At 29.6% G+C, this 16415-nt stretch overlaps 1 protein-coding gene across 4 annotated transcripts in view; it reads right to left on the minus strand.

The window, feature by feature from the left end:
* Positions 1–16415, minus strand: part of LOC121129210 (patched domain-containing protein 3) — a 185443-nt gene that overhangs the window by 131308 nt on the left and 37720 nt on the right. For 3 of the 4 annotated variants that reach the window (XR_005868367.2, XM_040724913.2, XM_040724911.2), the window contains exons 5-8: positions 11298–11371; positions 10652–11011; positions 10334–10591; positions 9730–10171 (exon numbers count right to left, since the gene is read on the minus strand). Coding sequence is in view for 3 of the 4 variants with exons in the window: in XM_040724913.2 (XP_040580847.1) it covers positions 9730–10171; positions 10334–10591; positions 10652–11011; positions 11298–11371 (1134 nt within the window). In the remaining variant the exon portion in view is untranslated. The remainder of the gene's footprint in view (positions 1–9729; positions 10172–10333; positions 10592–10651; positions 11012–11297; positions 11372–16415) is intronic. The other variant, XM_040724912.2, reaches the window with a different exon arrangement.

Consider the following 16415-nt stretch of genomic DNA (forward strand, 5'->3'; position numbering starts at 1 on the left):
CTTATTATTAATTTATTATTGAATTTCTTCAGCATACTGATGGCTATATTTATTTGAAAATGTATGGTCTGAACTTTTTTTTATATTCACAACAACTTTTAATCTTTTAGCGTAAAACCTCCCCCTGTGGACATTTTTCAATGTGACCTTGATCTTGACCTTTGCCTCTTACTGTGACCATATATAATCTTAGTAGCAAGTTTGATCAAAATCGAGCATTAACTTTAATTATTATATTATATTTTATTAAAATCCATTATACTAAAATTTTGTATCATTTGTAGGGCTTTACCGGAATTCAAATTTTCGTAAAAATTTACGTTTTTCCATAATTAAACTGATTGCTTAAAATAATAAAAAAATGAATATTGAAAGGTATTTTATCATTAAAATCAATGATCCAAAATATAGAAAAATAATATAAGTAAATTATAGATTATAATGCACGACAAAACTCAGAATTTAAACATATTTTTGTGTCCAAAATTTGGCATTTTTGCTCGAGATTGCAATCTATTTCTTATAAAGCCATCTCTAGAACTAACGTTATTTTTACTTTGTGAAGCATCTGTTACCAGTTTAACACATCTTTCCACTGATTGCGTGTGGCAAGGAAAATCAACAATTTCTAATTTCTTATTTTTGCCCATTATTTGAAGGTCCTCATTAGAAATACTTCAAAGAACCGGTGGTGTTGTAACTTGACATTCGTGCCACACAATACACTCGGTGTAGTCCCTTGCAAAAAAGTTTACTTTTGGTGGTTTAAATATTCTGATTTTAGTGCTAATTTCAGTTCCCCTAGCTATTATTATTATTCATAATGCCAACTCCCGAATGTGGTCCCGCTCATCAAACAACATAATGACAAGTAGGTTTTGTGGGTGCACAACAAAAACAACATTTCTTTCAATAACAGGGACAGACCTAAGATTTTCTGGTAAAAATCTAGAGCAAACAATCAGTTCAAAAAATGTTCAGGTCCATCCTTAAAATATGTTTTTTGCTTGATTAGGAACCACTCCGCAGTGTAAATTTTAAGCACGTAGTTGACAAGAACTTGAAAGATTTTTTGATGTATTATGACTACTTGCATAAAGTTTGTGTAAACGATTAGCTGTAATAAGTCATCTTGAGTGTTTTGTGTTGAAACGGATTGACATATTTTATACAGATATTTATGATATGCACTTAATTCATCAACAACATTCTTCGGCAAGTTAGGCGAATTACCAGTCACCGCAGAAAAAGGAACGACAATTTCATTTTCACAGCCAGCCAATCATTTTACAATTGGTCCAAAATATTATTTAGGACACAAAGTACCAACATTTAAACTCAAAAATAAATGACTAAGGGATAAATCATTGCCATAAAAAGGCATCATTGTAACGGTCTCTCTAAATATTGAATCAAGCCACCTTTCCAACCAGTGTTAGTTGAAGTTCCGTTACATCCAACGGAAATTATACAATCTAAATTCCAACCTTGTCCCTCTAATAAATTTGTTATCGAAGTAAAAATGGCCCTACTTATAACACGACTTAGGTCCGGTAAAACTGAGATGTGGTCTTCTATAACTTCTTTGCGATGGTAACGATCCCCTATTATCTTATTTATCTGAGTTTTGTCTTTTTTTCCATCAAAGTAAATACTTTTAATGACAACTCCTTCAAAAGCTTTTGAAGCTTCTATGCAAGCTTTACATACAGCTCTGTGCATTTTGTTTCTATCAATGACCAGAGTTGAATTTTTGACATAAACTAAGACAAAGACAGGGGAAACTGTAAATGCAACAGTAGCAACATATCAAGTCGATAAACCATATTTATCACAGACCTTCGCAACTACTGGCAACGGCAAATAATTTCGATTTGCCGTTGAATTCGATGGTGTTTCTGTCGGGGAAGCCTTTATTATTAGACACGTTTTCGAAAAAATACACTCTCTAAATCATTATGGAAATTTTTGAGACAAAATCCGATCCTTTAGTAAACATAAATGTTTTATCTCTCTCATTGACTATAATCCTGCCTCTGACGTTATATATGGTCACAATAAGAGGCCCTTACATTTTGAAAGGTCAAAGTCGGCGTCCAAGGTTAAGGTAACAGAAAAAATGACCATAAGCGGAGGTTTTGCGCTCTACCGAGTGTCCATTCTTGTTTTAATCCTAAAATAACTCACAAAATTTATTTATGTATTATTTTAGATATACAGTTTAAATATGTGAAGACGTAAATTTTTACGAAACTTTGAAGAGCGGTAGAGCCCTCCAAATGTTGCACAATTATTATTTTTTTTCTAATATTTTCGTAATTTGTGTAAAATTACAGCTTTTTTGATACCTCTTGTGTTTGCATAGCTCAAAAAAATACATTCACGGGACACCCTAATGTACACCTGTTTTATAAATTTTATACTAAAATAAATTGCTAATCGGCGTGACAGACGGACAATCAAACATACAACTATAATATTATAAAGGGTGATTCAAAACGAGCGGTTTTTGGATTGTAGAAATAAAACACATAAAATATTATATTATGGTCAAAACTTTATTATGAACCGAAAAAAGAATCCTTTACAATTATTTCTAGAAAATAATCCCCTTCATATGTTGGCCGCAACTGGCCTTTAAATGGTCCATTCTTTCGCGCCGATTTTCGATGACGCGTTCGAACATTGTGACCGGAATCTCACGAATAACTTGCTCAATATTTGCTTCCAATGCTTCAATCGTCGCTGGTTTATCAACATAGACTTTTGCTTTTACTTAGCCCCAAAGAAAAAAGTCCAAAGGTGTGATTCACCGTACCAAAACGTGAAATTAATTGCTCACCAAAATGATGTCCCAATAAGTCCATTGTTACGCGCACTGTGTGGCAAGTGTCAACGTCTTGTTGGAACCAAATATCGTGGAGACCATGCGCTTCAATTTGAGGTACCAAAAAGTATGTTACTATGGCGTGATAACATTCGCCGTTGACAGTAACGTGTTGGCTACACTCTCGGCTACGGTCGTAACATTTTCTACGCTGCGAGTTGTACGTGGCCTACCAGACGACGGGACATCCCAGCAAGTTGCTGCCCCTTCAAATTTTTCGATTATTCTGCGAATTGTGGAAGGTCGATTATATGGACCATAAGTTGGGCGTAATTTGCGAAAAACTACTTTCACAGAACGCTGATTTTCATAGCACAATTGAACAATTTGTACACGTTGTTGTGGCGTATATCTTTCCATGAAGAAACAATATTGAGTAAAAATGACGTATGAATTTGAAAGAACTCGCGCGGGCCTGTCAAAAAATCCCTACTGGAAAAAACCGCTCGTTTTGAATCACCCTTTACTATAGTAGATGGTGTAAAAAAAATGAAAGGGAAAAAATGTCAAGGAAAAAATGGTAAGGGAAAAAATGGCAAGATAAAAAAAAGGAAAAGTGTTTAAATGGGAAAAATGGCAAGATTCTTTTAAACTGATATAATATCTATCACCAATATAATAAGAGAAAAGAAAAATAAACAAACACGACAGTGGTTCCAACGGAAGGAGTGCTAATCACTTAATTCTCCGTTATTAATTACAATATCATTAGACATGATTGACTATTCATATTGGAAAAGACTCTTAAATTGACGGACAAGCATTTGCAAAATACTAGGTAAGAGTAGCGATTTTCACTTTGTTATGATCCAGGATGTATCAGAAGAAGAGTGGAGCGACAAAACACTGAGAGGATTCGGACAGGTAGTCAAAGGTCGAGTCGTTTAAGAGTGTCAGGAAACTGTAAAGCTCAGTACAGTTGGAGAAATCTGAAATTGCAATAGAACGATGGTCTTCGTCTCTTCATAAACCTTTTTCTTGCCCAAAGAGAACGAAACAGGCTGCATTACGTAGTTATCTAAAGGACTGAATTCTCAAAGTTGTTTATCTAGGACTGTGAATTCATACTTCCAATGTATCAAGCCAAGTATGAGAACCATAAAAAGTGACTTATGGGTTCTTTCAACTAATTTTTAAGTGTATTTTTCTAGTATGATACTATGACATTTGAATATGTAACTACGTTTGTAATAAATAATAATGGTCTTCAGTGATATTTATCAAAGAATATGAATATTATAACTCTATATATTCATTCATTTCAATTTAGAATGAGAATACAGCTCCAACTTCATTAACTTGTAAAACAAATATTAATGTAAATTACTTTGTCAATGTTTAATTCCATCAATTAATTTTTTTTTTGAATAAATGTAAATACATATTTTATGACAACAGAAACGGCTCAAAAAAAATATATTCAACACTCATGTAATTATCTAATTTGGTTAATTTATGTACGTATAGTTAGAACCAACTCTATGGGAAGGTTTCAGGTCCTCAAAGATTTCAGGTACCTTATATTTCCCTTAACTACATTGTATTTTAAAAGTTTGGCATTTGTGAAACTGTTGTGTCTATTTAACTCAGGTTTACCTTTCAATTACAGAGAAATACAATCTTTTTTATTTCTTTTGATAATGTTCAGTATTATTCCACTTCTGGTGATCATAAATACACTAATATTTTTTCAAAGGTCCTTAAGAAGTTCGTATTATAAATAACATATTCATCATCAAATTAGTAATTTCAATCGTTATTTTCGGCTTATGGATGTTTGAAAAATACGTAACTTTCAAGTAATTTAGATCTTATTCCATGGGAAAAAATCATACAAGTTACATCTATCAATTTGTGATAAAATAAATATATTTACTTAGGATTATCACAGCATGAATATGATATATTAGTTATTATTTTAATGCTGAAACATATCAAACATAAAAGATACTAACATTGGATAAGTGAAGCGACACATTTTTAATTTAGAAGTGATCGATCATATGCTTAGATCGATCTTCATTAATTAAAGACAGAAATACTTCCATGTTCTCTAAGAGTTAGTACAAAAGAAGGGATCCGAGATACTTTATCCTCAACAGGAGATGCTTGAATTTCAATTTCTACGGGAACTGTGGTTATGAGGGTGGCTGTTCTCAGGATCACCCATTTCGAAATTTGTAGTCATCCTCCCCTTGCACCAAGATATTCGATGGGCACGTCTCCACCTTATCTTGGATTTCGTAGCTATTTGTTTCGCACTTTTCTAACGACTCGACCTTTGACTACCTGCCCGAATCCTCTCAGTGGTTTGTCGCTCCACTCTTCTTCTGATACATCCTGGATCATAACAAAGTGAAAATCGCTACTCTTGCCTAGTATTTTGCAAATGCTTGTCCGTCAATCTAAGAATCTTGTCCAATATGAATAGTCAATCATGTCTAATGATATTGTAATTAATAACGGAGAATTAAGTAATTACCACTCTTTCCATTGGAACCACTGTCGTGTTTGTGTATTTTTCTTTTCTATTATTATATTGGTGATAGATATTATATCAGTTTAAAAGAATCTTGCCATTTTTTCCATTTAGAACTTATAGTAGATACAAAGAATACTTGCTTATCCGCGTGACATATTATAGTACGTGTACCTAAGTCTGGTTTCATTCTGGTTAGACCAGAATTCCTGGCATCTGTAGGGCAAGTTTGTTTTTTCAGAAATAAAGTGAAATAAAAAAGGGAGAACGTAAATATGTTAAATACGAATTAAAACAGGGAACTATGAAGAGGATTTGAGAGTTTGCCATAGTATGTATTAATAAAATAATTCGAAATAAGATCTATAATACGGGTACATCCTAGTCTACTATAATATAATATTATAGTAACTTGATTTACTAATTTAGTGGAGTTAAAGCACTTGTTATTAAATCACTTAATGACATTTCGAATTGCACAATAAAAACTTTGTGCAAAAAGGGAGTATCACTAAAAAATACTGAAAATAAGTACCTTATTTGTAAGTTTCATTTGAATGAGAATTTCCCGTTCTACTGTACCCTTGTTACATCAATTGCCTTTAATTTCAAGTTGACAAATGAAATTATTGTTCTAGAGAAGAAAAAAGTGTATAGCATAGATAAATTTTTAAAAAAATGGGGGAAGGGTATAATTTTCAATAATTTTTCTTTATTTATCTTGGGACATTTATGAAGAAACATGAAACTGTATGAATTTTCCATGGTTTATTTTTCTAATCCAAAAATATTATTATTGCTTTCCCATATAATCTTCTATATCAAAAATTGCATTTGGAAGTTATATAAAGAGGGAGAAATGATGCATTATTAACTCATTCTTTTCTATTAGCTATAAGTTGCATGATAATAGAATAATATTAACATCTTAACCCTTTTCCTGCTTGAGCTAATTTTCGAATATTTTTTATTGAATTATATTAGCTTATATGTATATAGTATATATAAATTAATGGGTACAGTTCCTAAGGAATTATTATAATTTTTGTGAAAAACTATTTGATTTACATGTTTATTTATATACTTTTCTATTAATACATTATCTTCCTATAAGAAATTAATATTTTTTTTTAGGTAATGACTTTTCATCCCTTTAGGGATGTAATTAAAAAAACCATTCCTTGATTATACGTACAAATAGTGAGTCAAAAATCTTTTTAAAATAAAACGCAACAAAAAATGTGAACAAAAAACAACGCAACCTCGCAATACTTTTTATATATTGGAAAAAGAAAACACTTCTAGAAATTATGAACGTTCTAATTTATAGAATCGTCTATTCACTAGCGAATACCTGAAAAAATGAACATAAGATAAATACTCCATTACTATTACACAGTAAAAACTAATCATAATATCATCAAATAAACATATAATATGTTCACTTTATTCTTTATTGACCGAATTATGATAGTTTTTGATAAGTAAATGTAATTGAGTATTTACCTTGTAAGTATTTTCTTTATCTATTCTTGGACGTACCCGATTTATATATATATATTTCGAATTATTTTATTAATACGTATTAACACAAACTCGCTAATCATCTTCCTGATTCCCTTTTCTAATTCGTATTTAATATATCTACGGTTTTTTTACTTCGTTTTTTAGATTTTTAATTTTTTTGTTGCATTTTCGAATTTACAATCCATACTTAAAGACAACAACTTTGAGACACAGGAATTGATTTTGTTTTATTAAAAAAATATTAACTTATTAGCGAAAAACAAACTTGCCTACCAGAGACGAGGACCACTACCACCACTGGTCCCACCAGAATGAAACATAGCCTCAAGTACGTAAACCAGTATTCTGAACAACTTATATTTTATGTTTAAGACATGTATCTGTCTCTGTTTTTGAAATAAATGCCCAGTTTATGGGTACATACTAACACAATTTAATCAAGTTGAAATGTGTTGCTTTCATTAACAATAAGGATATGCAATTACTTCGTTTAAAAAAAATATATTATCTTAAGGATCAATTTTATCCTCTTTATTTTTATCCCAGCATCTTATCTTTGTTCAGGGGGTAGAGGAAGTGTTTCCATGTTTAGGAGGGGGGGACAGATCCATAAAAATATAATTTGCTCTTTCATTGTTAAGAATAATTATTACCCCTTCAAATTTTGGAAGAATTAAATTGCTGTTCTAAATTATAAGAAAATGAAAATTTCATATTTAATGGAAAAATACAATTTTATTTACTCTTCTTTTCATCAAATTATGAACATTTTATTAAAATTTTTGAAACAACACTACTTGAAATGAAACACTGATACTATTATCATGGTTTTGTTAAATTCATTATAAATAAAAATATAAAAAAAGTTGTTTGTTAAAATAAATGAGTATAACAATTTTTTTTAGGGTTTAAAAAAATTGAAGTACCTAAGCTACTTCTTGTTATTTTCATTTCCTCCAAAAAATTTATCATCTCATTACCATCCCCAAATTATGAATATATTAGGTCAACGTATGTGGTTCATCAACATTAAGTAAGCTAGAATGATTTCCCCTAAAAATTATTATGTATAACATTTTTCTCCGCTGCTGAACTGGGATATTATTGACTCTGATATTTAAAAAAATGGTTTTTATTCTTTTGAATCTACATTTTATCGCCAATACTGTTCAGTATCTCCTGAAACATCAAATCTGATTTTATGCATTTCTTTATTTATCTTAAAAATGTCTTGCTTAGTTTATTCGTATATTTAGCAATTTAAAAAAAGGTTTAGTGAGTTTAATTAATAGTTTTACAAAACAGTCATTATTATTTTTTCTTCTTGATTTTTTAGGATAATATTTTGTTCAAAATGAGGACTGTCGTAAGTTAAAATAAGAAAATTTACCATTTTATTTGATATTTACAAGTAAAAAAAGGATGGATTAGTAAAAAAAATGATACAAAATATCAGAACGTAGATAAAATAATCGTTCAACTGTTTATCATGGAATAAATTAGGTTAGATTTAAGGGGTTATTTTTTACTAACCACGTTATATAAAGGATGTTCACTAACGGAAGGTTTTACATATTAGTCTGATAAATCCTTTGAGAGGCCTTAATTCATAATTTTTTTTAAATCGTTGAAATTTTTAGCCGACCAAGTAATTGTCAAAACTTTTCCTTAAGCTAAACAAATTAATATTCAATTAAATTTGAATCTCTTCAATTCGAATTTTTTGTACCATTTAAATGTATTATATCATCAGAAATTATAAGTATACTCCTGAAACATCCAATCCGAATGAATGATACTTTCTTGTCGTTATTATCATGTATTTCAAGCAATTATTTGTATATTTTGCAATTATAAGTAATGGTTTGGTGAATTTGATGAATTTGTTTCCTTTAATGTTTCTATTTTATTTATTGTGAGACACACTTTTTCGACAAATAATTATATTATGTATATTATCTTCAGTTGTTTTTGTCAGAGGACTCTATATAATTTAAAGTGGCTAACTCTGGTAGATACTTTAACATGCCAAAACTTCAAAGTAAGTCAAATATTTCCTCCGGCTGGATTAAAAAGGTCGCTGTTACACGTTGTTTAAATGTAATATAACGGGATATTTTATCATCATATTTTACAACCGGATCAAAATTTATGAATATTTACTTGATACTCAAAAACACACACAGACACACAAAACAAATATTTGAACTAAATTTTTATCGAAAGGAAATTATAATACTTTAAAAATATTATATTTTCAAATTATATAATTTTTTATGAAGATGCCAAAATAATTTTGTTTAGATTAATTTTAATAAAAGATGTATTCATATCAATACACAGATATAAATAAGTACGTAAAATACAATTGATATTATTACATTATTATCGGGATATGAAGCAGTGAAACAAAAAATAAATATAACTAAATATTTTTTTCCCAGTTCATAAGTAGAAAACATGTTATAAATTGCCTTCTTGATACATTATTTATTCATATAAATACTTTTCCTAAAACATAACTTTTTTCACATAATGAATCAAATAGTTGCAGAATAAAGTTTCAAAAATGAGTCCCATGTGATATGTTTGGCTATCAAGCTGTAGTTCGATGATTTATTATAATCTATCTCATGAGAAAAATTGACAAACATTTTCACTTTGTTTTAATATGCCATTTGATGTGTTGTTTTTTTCTTTTTTTTCATGTAACTATGTCATTCTTTTATGACAAGTTATTGTTTGAATTGGATTGCAAAAAAATCATACATATTTATGTGACTATTTTTTTAAAAGATGGAATGTACATAAATGCTACATATATTACTTGACTTACTGTAATACCTCCGATTCCAAAGGCAAAAATATCCGTTAGCGAAGTGATTGTGATCGTTACTCCTGCATCTTTCATAGTTTCAGCCATCATTTCTTCCAAGGTTTTTATACTTTGATCGGTTGAACATTCTTTTTTATTCTGTTCTAAAATGTTATACCAACATTGAACAATGATAAACATGTCATCAATCCCAATTCCCAAATATAAAAATGGGAGCATTGCAAAAACAGGTGAATATTTTAATCCCATTGCAGAAATAATTCCTAGACTTACAACCATTCCTAGTAAGATTGAGAATAGTCCGGCAATCGTTGCAAAAAAACGAACTTCCACACAATTTAAACGTCCCAACATGATAACCGTATAAATACACATGATGAAAAAACCTCCAGTCAGACGGATTCCATCAAAAAATATTGATTTTTTGGTTATGTCGTTAAAACTTGAATAATGAACAATGGGACTAATTTTACAAATTATATAAACAATTTTTTTTTTTTTTGATAAATTTTGAATACATTTTATGTTTTCTTTAAATATAAAATTTATTTCTAATTTTAATTCAAAATTAATCATATTCAAACTTTGTTTCAAAGCTTCTCACCTTCTTGCAGATACTCCAAAAGCTGAGATGTTCTCAGTTGATGCATTCAAAAAAATATCGACAAACTTCAACTCCCATTCAAGACTTTCCTTATTCACAAATTCATCAGTCAGTCCAATCACTTCACTTACATTCTCAAGATTAACTTGAGTAAACCATACGGAATTTAGAGTTGAAGCAGACACAACATGCCCAGTTTCATTTCGAATGATGGAACCCATGTAGTTATCATAGTTTGTTTTATACCCATATACAGGGCTAAAGAAAATGCATACATTAGGATATAAATAAATGAACGTCCTTAAAATGATAATTTACCTATTTTGTATTCTGTTTATAGCCTGAACAATACGATCCTTTGTAAGCCTTTTTATTCGTCTCCGGTCAAATTTCCATATTTCCAAAAGAGACCTTTCGAAACAGCGATCATTAAGAGTTTCTACAAAGTCGCAGTAGACCTTAGGACTTAGTATTTTCAATAGTTTTTCGTACCTTGAACCATTCTTACTTTCATTTTCATATTCTAAAAATGCATCATCATAGTCTATTTCGGTTTTTTCATTTTGTGGAACAACATTATCATCAGATATAAAGAGATCATCCACACGATCAAAAGTTGTATTCTTATCGTTTGTGAGGACTTTGTTTCTTTCCAGAAATACATTCGCAACAGGAACTCTATATTATGTAATTAGATAAATTAAATGAATCAATTGATGAATTAAATATAAAAGTCAATTTAAAATTTATGTATTACTTAGTTAGGAAACTCATTGGTATAGTTTAAATAAATAAAAAGTTATCTGTATCAAATTGTAGAATTTTTTGGTGTCTTATATGATTCATTTTGCAGAACAGTTAAAACTACTTTTATTTTTGAAATTACTTTAATAGTAGAGTATTAGGCTCTTTTGGAAATATATTTGACTACCATATCATAGTTAAAAAATTGCACATTATGTACTTAAAACAAAGATCCTTCCATCTTGTATTATGTCCCGCAGAAATCTGTTCCACTTTTTCATGTATGTCCAATAGCTGAAATAGAATTCAAATGTATGAGTTTACCAAAAATTTTATGCTAATATCAATAAAATATGAATAAAGTAAAAACTTATTTAATTACTCTGTTACCCAAAAAATAATTATGCCTTGCAGTCTTTCATCTTAATTCTAAACAAAGTATGAAATAACACAAGAGTATTCGAAGGAGTGGGAATGCTCAAACATTTTAAAGTCGAGTTTCTCACAAGTTTAATTATATAAATGAGTTTGATTTGCAAATTTAACAAAAAATTCTTAGTCAACCCGGTTCTAGAATAATTTGGGAGTTTTTTTTTTTTTTTTTGCCAAATTATATAATTTTGTTTAATTGTGGCACGTATGGTTGGGGCTAACTCTATCAGAAAGTTTGAGGCCCTTGACAATTTCAAATAAAGATTCGCACTACATTCAAATCCCATGCTACTGTGCGGTGTTTATAAAAGGATAATTAATGAATATAATAAAAAAAAAATATTTTTCTGCAAAATTAAATTAGTTTATTTACCTATATGATATATATAACATATAAATGATTTATTATAATATCATTTTATATTGAATTAAATCATTTATTAGACAAAAGTACCAAATGGTTATTTCAGCGAAATGCCCACTCACATCAGTACGGACATAAATTCCTGGGCTTATAACAAAAATTGCGGTATTTCTTTAAATTCATTTTCAGTTATTAACAACCTTTCAAAGACAGCAGTTACAATTTCATCATAGTCTGTTTTTTTAGTTTGTGAGTTATTGTGACTTTTGTAATATCCAAAATAATGAATCAAAAACAATTTCGTGTTTTAATATTACACTGCTTCTAGATAAGAAAAAATATCGTTCAAGCTAAACAATGGAATAAAAAAATAATAATAATTGAAAAAAAAAAGCCAATAACAAACAAAAAGAAAACGTATTTTATTTGTTAATTCTGAAACTTTTCAGGCCATAGGGTTATATCTAAAGGATCTTTGATTTTTTCTTTAATTATATTTAAAACAAGTAATATTTATAGAAAATAAAGATAATATTGTTTCATTTGATGATTAATTATTATCATCTATCAGTATGATTACTCTTATATTGAGTGTTTATATTCTTAAGAGTGGGCAAACATTTATATATTATAATTGAGTGCGATAATGTGAATACTTCATTAGAATAAATTTTTTAACCAACTACATCCATTTAAGCATCAAAGACATAATAACATGCAACAAGAGAGTTATTTGTTGGAATGTAGGTAATGATAATTTTAAAATAGGTTACTTTATTTATTATTTTAGAATTATGAGTTTTAAGCGATTTTTTGGGCAAAATGAACAACAAAAGAGCGCTACAATTTAAAAAAATGATCACCAAAAATATTTTTTTCAGTAAAATGTTTGTTTCTGATCAATATTAGTAGTATTAAATATACTAAGTGAACTTTTAACGTCCACATTTGTAGTTGGCAAAAATTTGAATTTGATGATGTCTTTAGAAGTCTTAGAATGGAGGCATCTCATCATCACTATCAAATGATTTTACGTCCAACCTTCTGGACCAATGAAAGGTAAGGATTTCTGTAAATGATGGAACTTATTTTTCTCTGAAGTATTTCCCACCACCTTTCCTCTTAATAGTATTTTGAGCTTTTTTTAGTTAGCTTCAGGATATATATTCAGATAATCATAAATGGTCATTCCTTCTGTGTCAATTTTATTAATAGCTTTCAATGAAAATAGCAGATTAGCTTTGATGAAAGACAAATTGCTTCCAATAGAATAGTTTCAACAATTTATACGTCTCTCGTGTATCTAACTGCAAATTGTGGCACCATAAATTGCTAATCTATATTTATTTGTTCAATTAGATTATCTGATTTTTTTATGACAAAAATAGCATTTTATTACATGTATAATTACATTGTATTTGCAAGGAACACAATTACTCCTACAATGTTATCAATAACAAAAATCAAAACTAACATAAAACTTACATATATACCTATAAAGTATATATATAGTTCAATAACATTCAATAAAATGTTTTACATTAATAGATATTTTCTTAAAACGAAGTAGACAATCAAATCCTTTGATCCACTTTATTTACAAAAATCAATTGAATCAAGTTTTATGAAAATACAAAGTATTTTTACTATAAATATATTTATAGTAAAAACTAAACAGTTGACTTTGAGGAATGACTACCATGATAAAAGGCTCAATAGCCTTGTTCCAATCTTGGATATTAATAAATGAAGTAGCATCTCAATTGAGTTTAGGTGAACAGTATGGCCGTACACTAATATCTCCCAAATCCCTTCCATTTCTTATTTTTGATATCCCAAACTTTATATCTTCTAAGAGCTTGATACTAAAAATAGTATACCAGTCTCAGAGTGCATTGTCTACAAATTTCATGGTGATCCTATTTACTTTTTTTTAAATCTTTAATTTTTTAATGATTGAAGCTTCAATGGTGCAGATAGGGATAGTAAGAAAATTAAAATTTGTTCGTCTCCATGTGGGAAAACTTCACCTATCATAGATTACCAAAAGAGGATATTTAGTTATTCTCGTCATGCTTGGAACTAAAATACTCATAATTTGAGGCAACTTAAAAAAACTGGGTAAAATATTGTTGAAAAATATATATGTCATCTATAATATTTGATAATATAAAAATCCTGTAACTGTACTCAAATCGATAATAAATAAAAAAAGAAACTAACTTCCAAATTTCATTCTTTTTGACATTTTACAGTGTTATTCAAATCAAAACACGTTCATGAAATACAATTTTTTCGGACGTGTGAGTGTTATTTTCTTGTTTAGAAGAATAAAATGCAAAAATAAAATATATCCTGCGATACCGAATTACCAACTTTTGTCATTACGATACAGTCTAATAATATATACGAGTATATATAGAGCTGAGGATCGTCTCTATTTTTCAGCTCGCCAGTTTTTTTGGAATTGGTAATATGGAGAATTAATTTTTTTATAGGCGGCTATCGTTATTATTTAACTCCTTAGTTGTAAACTTTATTTGCTACTACAATGAATTATATTAAAGATCTGATTATACATTCGGGTATAACAATAAAAGATGAAGAGTAACCATGATGATTTGTTTCAGAGTTATAATAGTAAGTCATTGATGGACACAGAGTAGAATTTAGGATTGACATTGGAAGACTTCTTGCGAATGTTTATTTCCTTGAACCCCTCCTCCCTTGTCAAAACTGATAGTAGTTAATATAATGAAACTTCATTGTTCTCCTCTAAAACATTCTCCAAATTGTCGGAGTTGATTTTCAGGTTCTTTTTTTACATGAACAAAATGGACACGTTTTTCATCACTATGTATAAAATTAATTCAATTCTTACTCATAAAGAAATTTAAACTCGCAACTATTATTATTATTTATTTTTTTTCAACATTCTTTATTTGGTTAATATATTATATAGAACATACATATATAAATAAATAAACCGGAGCAATTGCGTAAAAAATTACATACACAAACATTATAGTTTATACTTAATGCTCCGGGGTAGAATTTCAACTAAATAACAATCTTATAAAAAACAAGAGTAAACATGCAAATTAAAAATTAAGATGCATATTTATTAAAAAATTTTAAAACCCTTTTTAAAATACTTCGATGATTCCGTGAAGTTGATGGAAGGTACCGGATTTCTTCCCCTGCAAAATTCCATGATTCACATCCTGATTTAGGAATTTTCATTGTGAGAGAGACATATCGGGTTGAAGCTGCCAAGATGATACATCTCAACTCATCTTCCCGGATAGGCGGATAGTTAGTTAGTCGGCTGGCGATGAGAGTTTTACAATTAAGAATTTAACCCTTCTTCTTTGAAATTCCAAAAAGAACAAGACCTTTAACATATTTTTCTTCCCCATGCGCAGCCCTTTTAGATTTATAGATACAAAATATTTTAGGATATAGTCCAAAAAATTAAGGCAGTCCAAAAACGCATGAAGTGTGTTATTATATATTTTCACTCAGTCCTTGCAGGGTCTAGTATATTTAATACAATCTGTGGAGATTTGTAACTGCACGGTAAACTTTTTATCATCATTTATTCCCTCAGAGAAAACACAATTTTTCTTTTTCAACCCATAGGGAGGCCCAAACACTTACTATGCAGCTCCCAGAGTCCATTCACAGCTGCATCAAAATTTAGGGGGACCATCTTAACGTGCCACGGGCATGGCATTCAATAATATTTTGAAGAATGAACAAGTGGAATTCTTATTCTACTATCGTTGAACAATTCTTACGGATTTAAATTATGAACAGTAAAAATATCTCGTGTGGTTGCACGCTCTTCTAAAATTGAGGGGTCCTTTAAATTTCTAAAAAATAACTTTTTATTATTATTTTGCCGCATTATATCAATGGTTGAGTCATTTTTAAATTCAGGGGTGAACATCCAAATTATTCTCTGAGCTGAGCCAAACTAGAGAGATCAAAAATGTAATTTTGTTGGTCAGATTAGTCCCCATCATAAGCCAAATATGTACAGTTCTCGGTTTGTTATATTTCTTCTCCATTCTACTGCTGAATTTCTTGAAATATCCACAAAATTTTTTTAGTAAATTTTCGGGACAATATGAGATAGTTGGACTACTCCACCACCTATATGGGATTTAGGTCTTTCCATGGCTTCGGTATAATTCTTATAAAACAAACAATTAAACCATTTGTCTCCTTCTAAAATAGCTTTTTCAGCTAGTTGCGGACTTGATGTAGCCTTACATAAAATTAAAGGTATTACCAAATTGTTATAAAAGTCAACTCTTTTTTGAAGGTTGAATCTTTTCCAAAAAGAAATTCTTTTGTTGACGAAGGTCCGAAGTTCGTTCCAGTTATCTTCATGAATACCACTGCTATTCCGTTGGATACCCAAAATTTCCACCATCATTCTAACTTTGCAACTTCCGACTTTAAGATCCTCTTCAGGCTTCCAGGAGCCCAAAGGTAAAATAGAGGTCTTATTTTTATTCACAGTCAACCCTCTTT

Source organism: Lepeophtheirus salmonis, chromosome 14 (assembly GCF_016086655.4).
Source record: "Lepeophtheirus salmonis chromosome 14, UVic_Lsal_1.4, whole genome shotgun sequence".
NCBI classification, from domain to species: domain Eukaryota; kingdom Metazoa; phylum Arthropoda; class Copepoda; order Siphonostomatoida; family Caligidae; genus Lepeophtheirus; species Lepeophtheirus salmonis.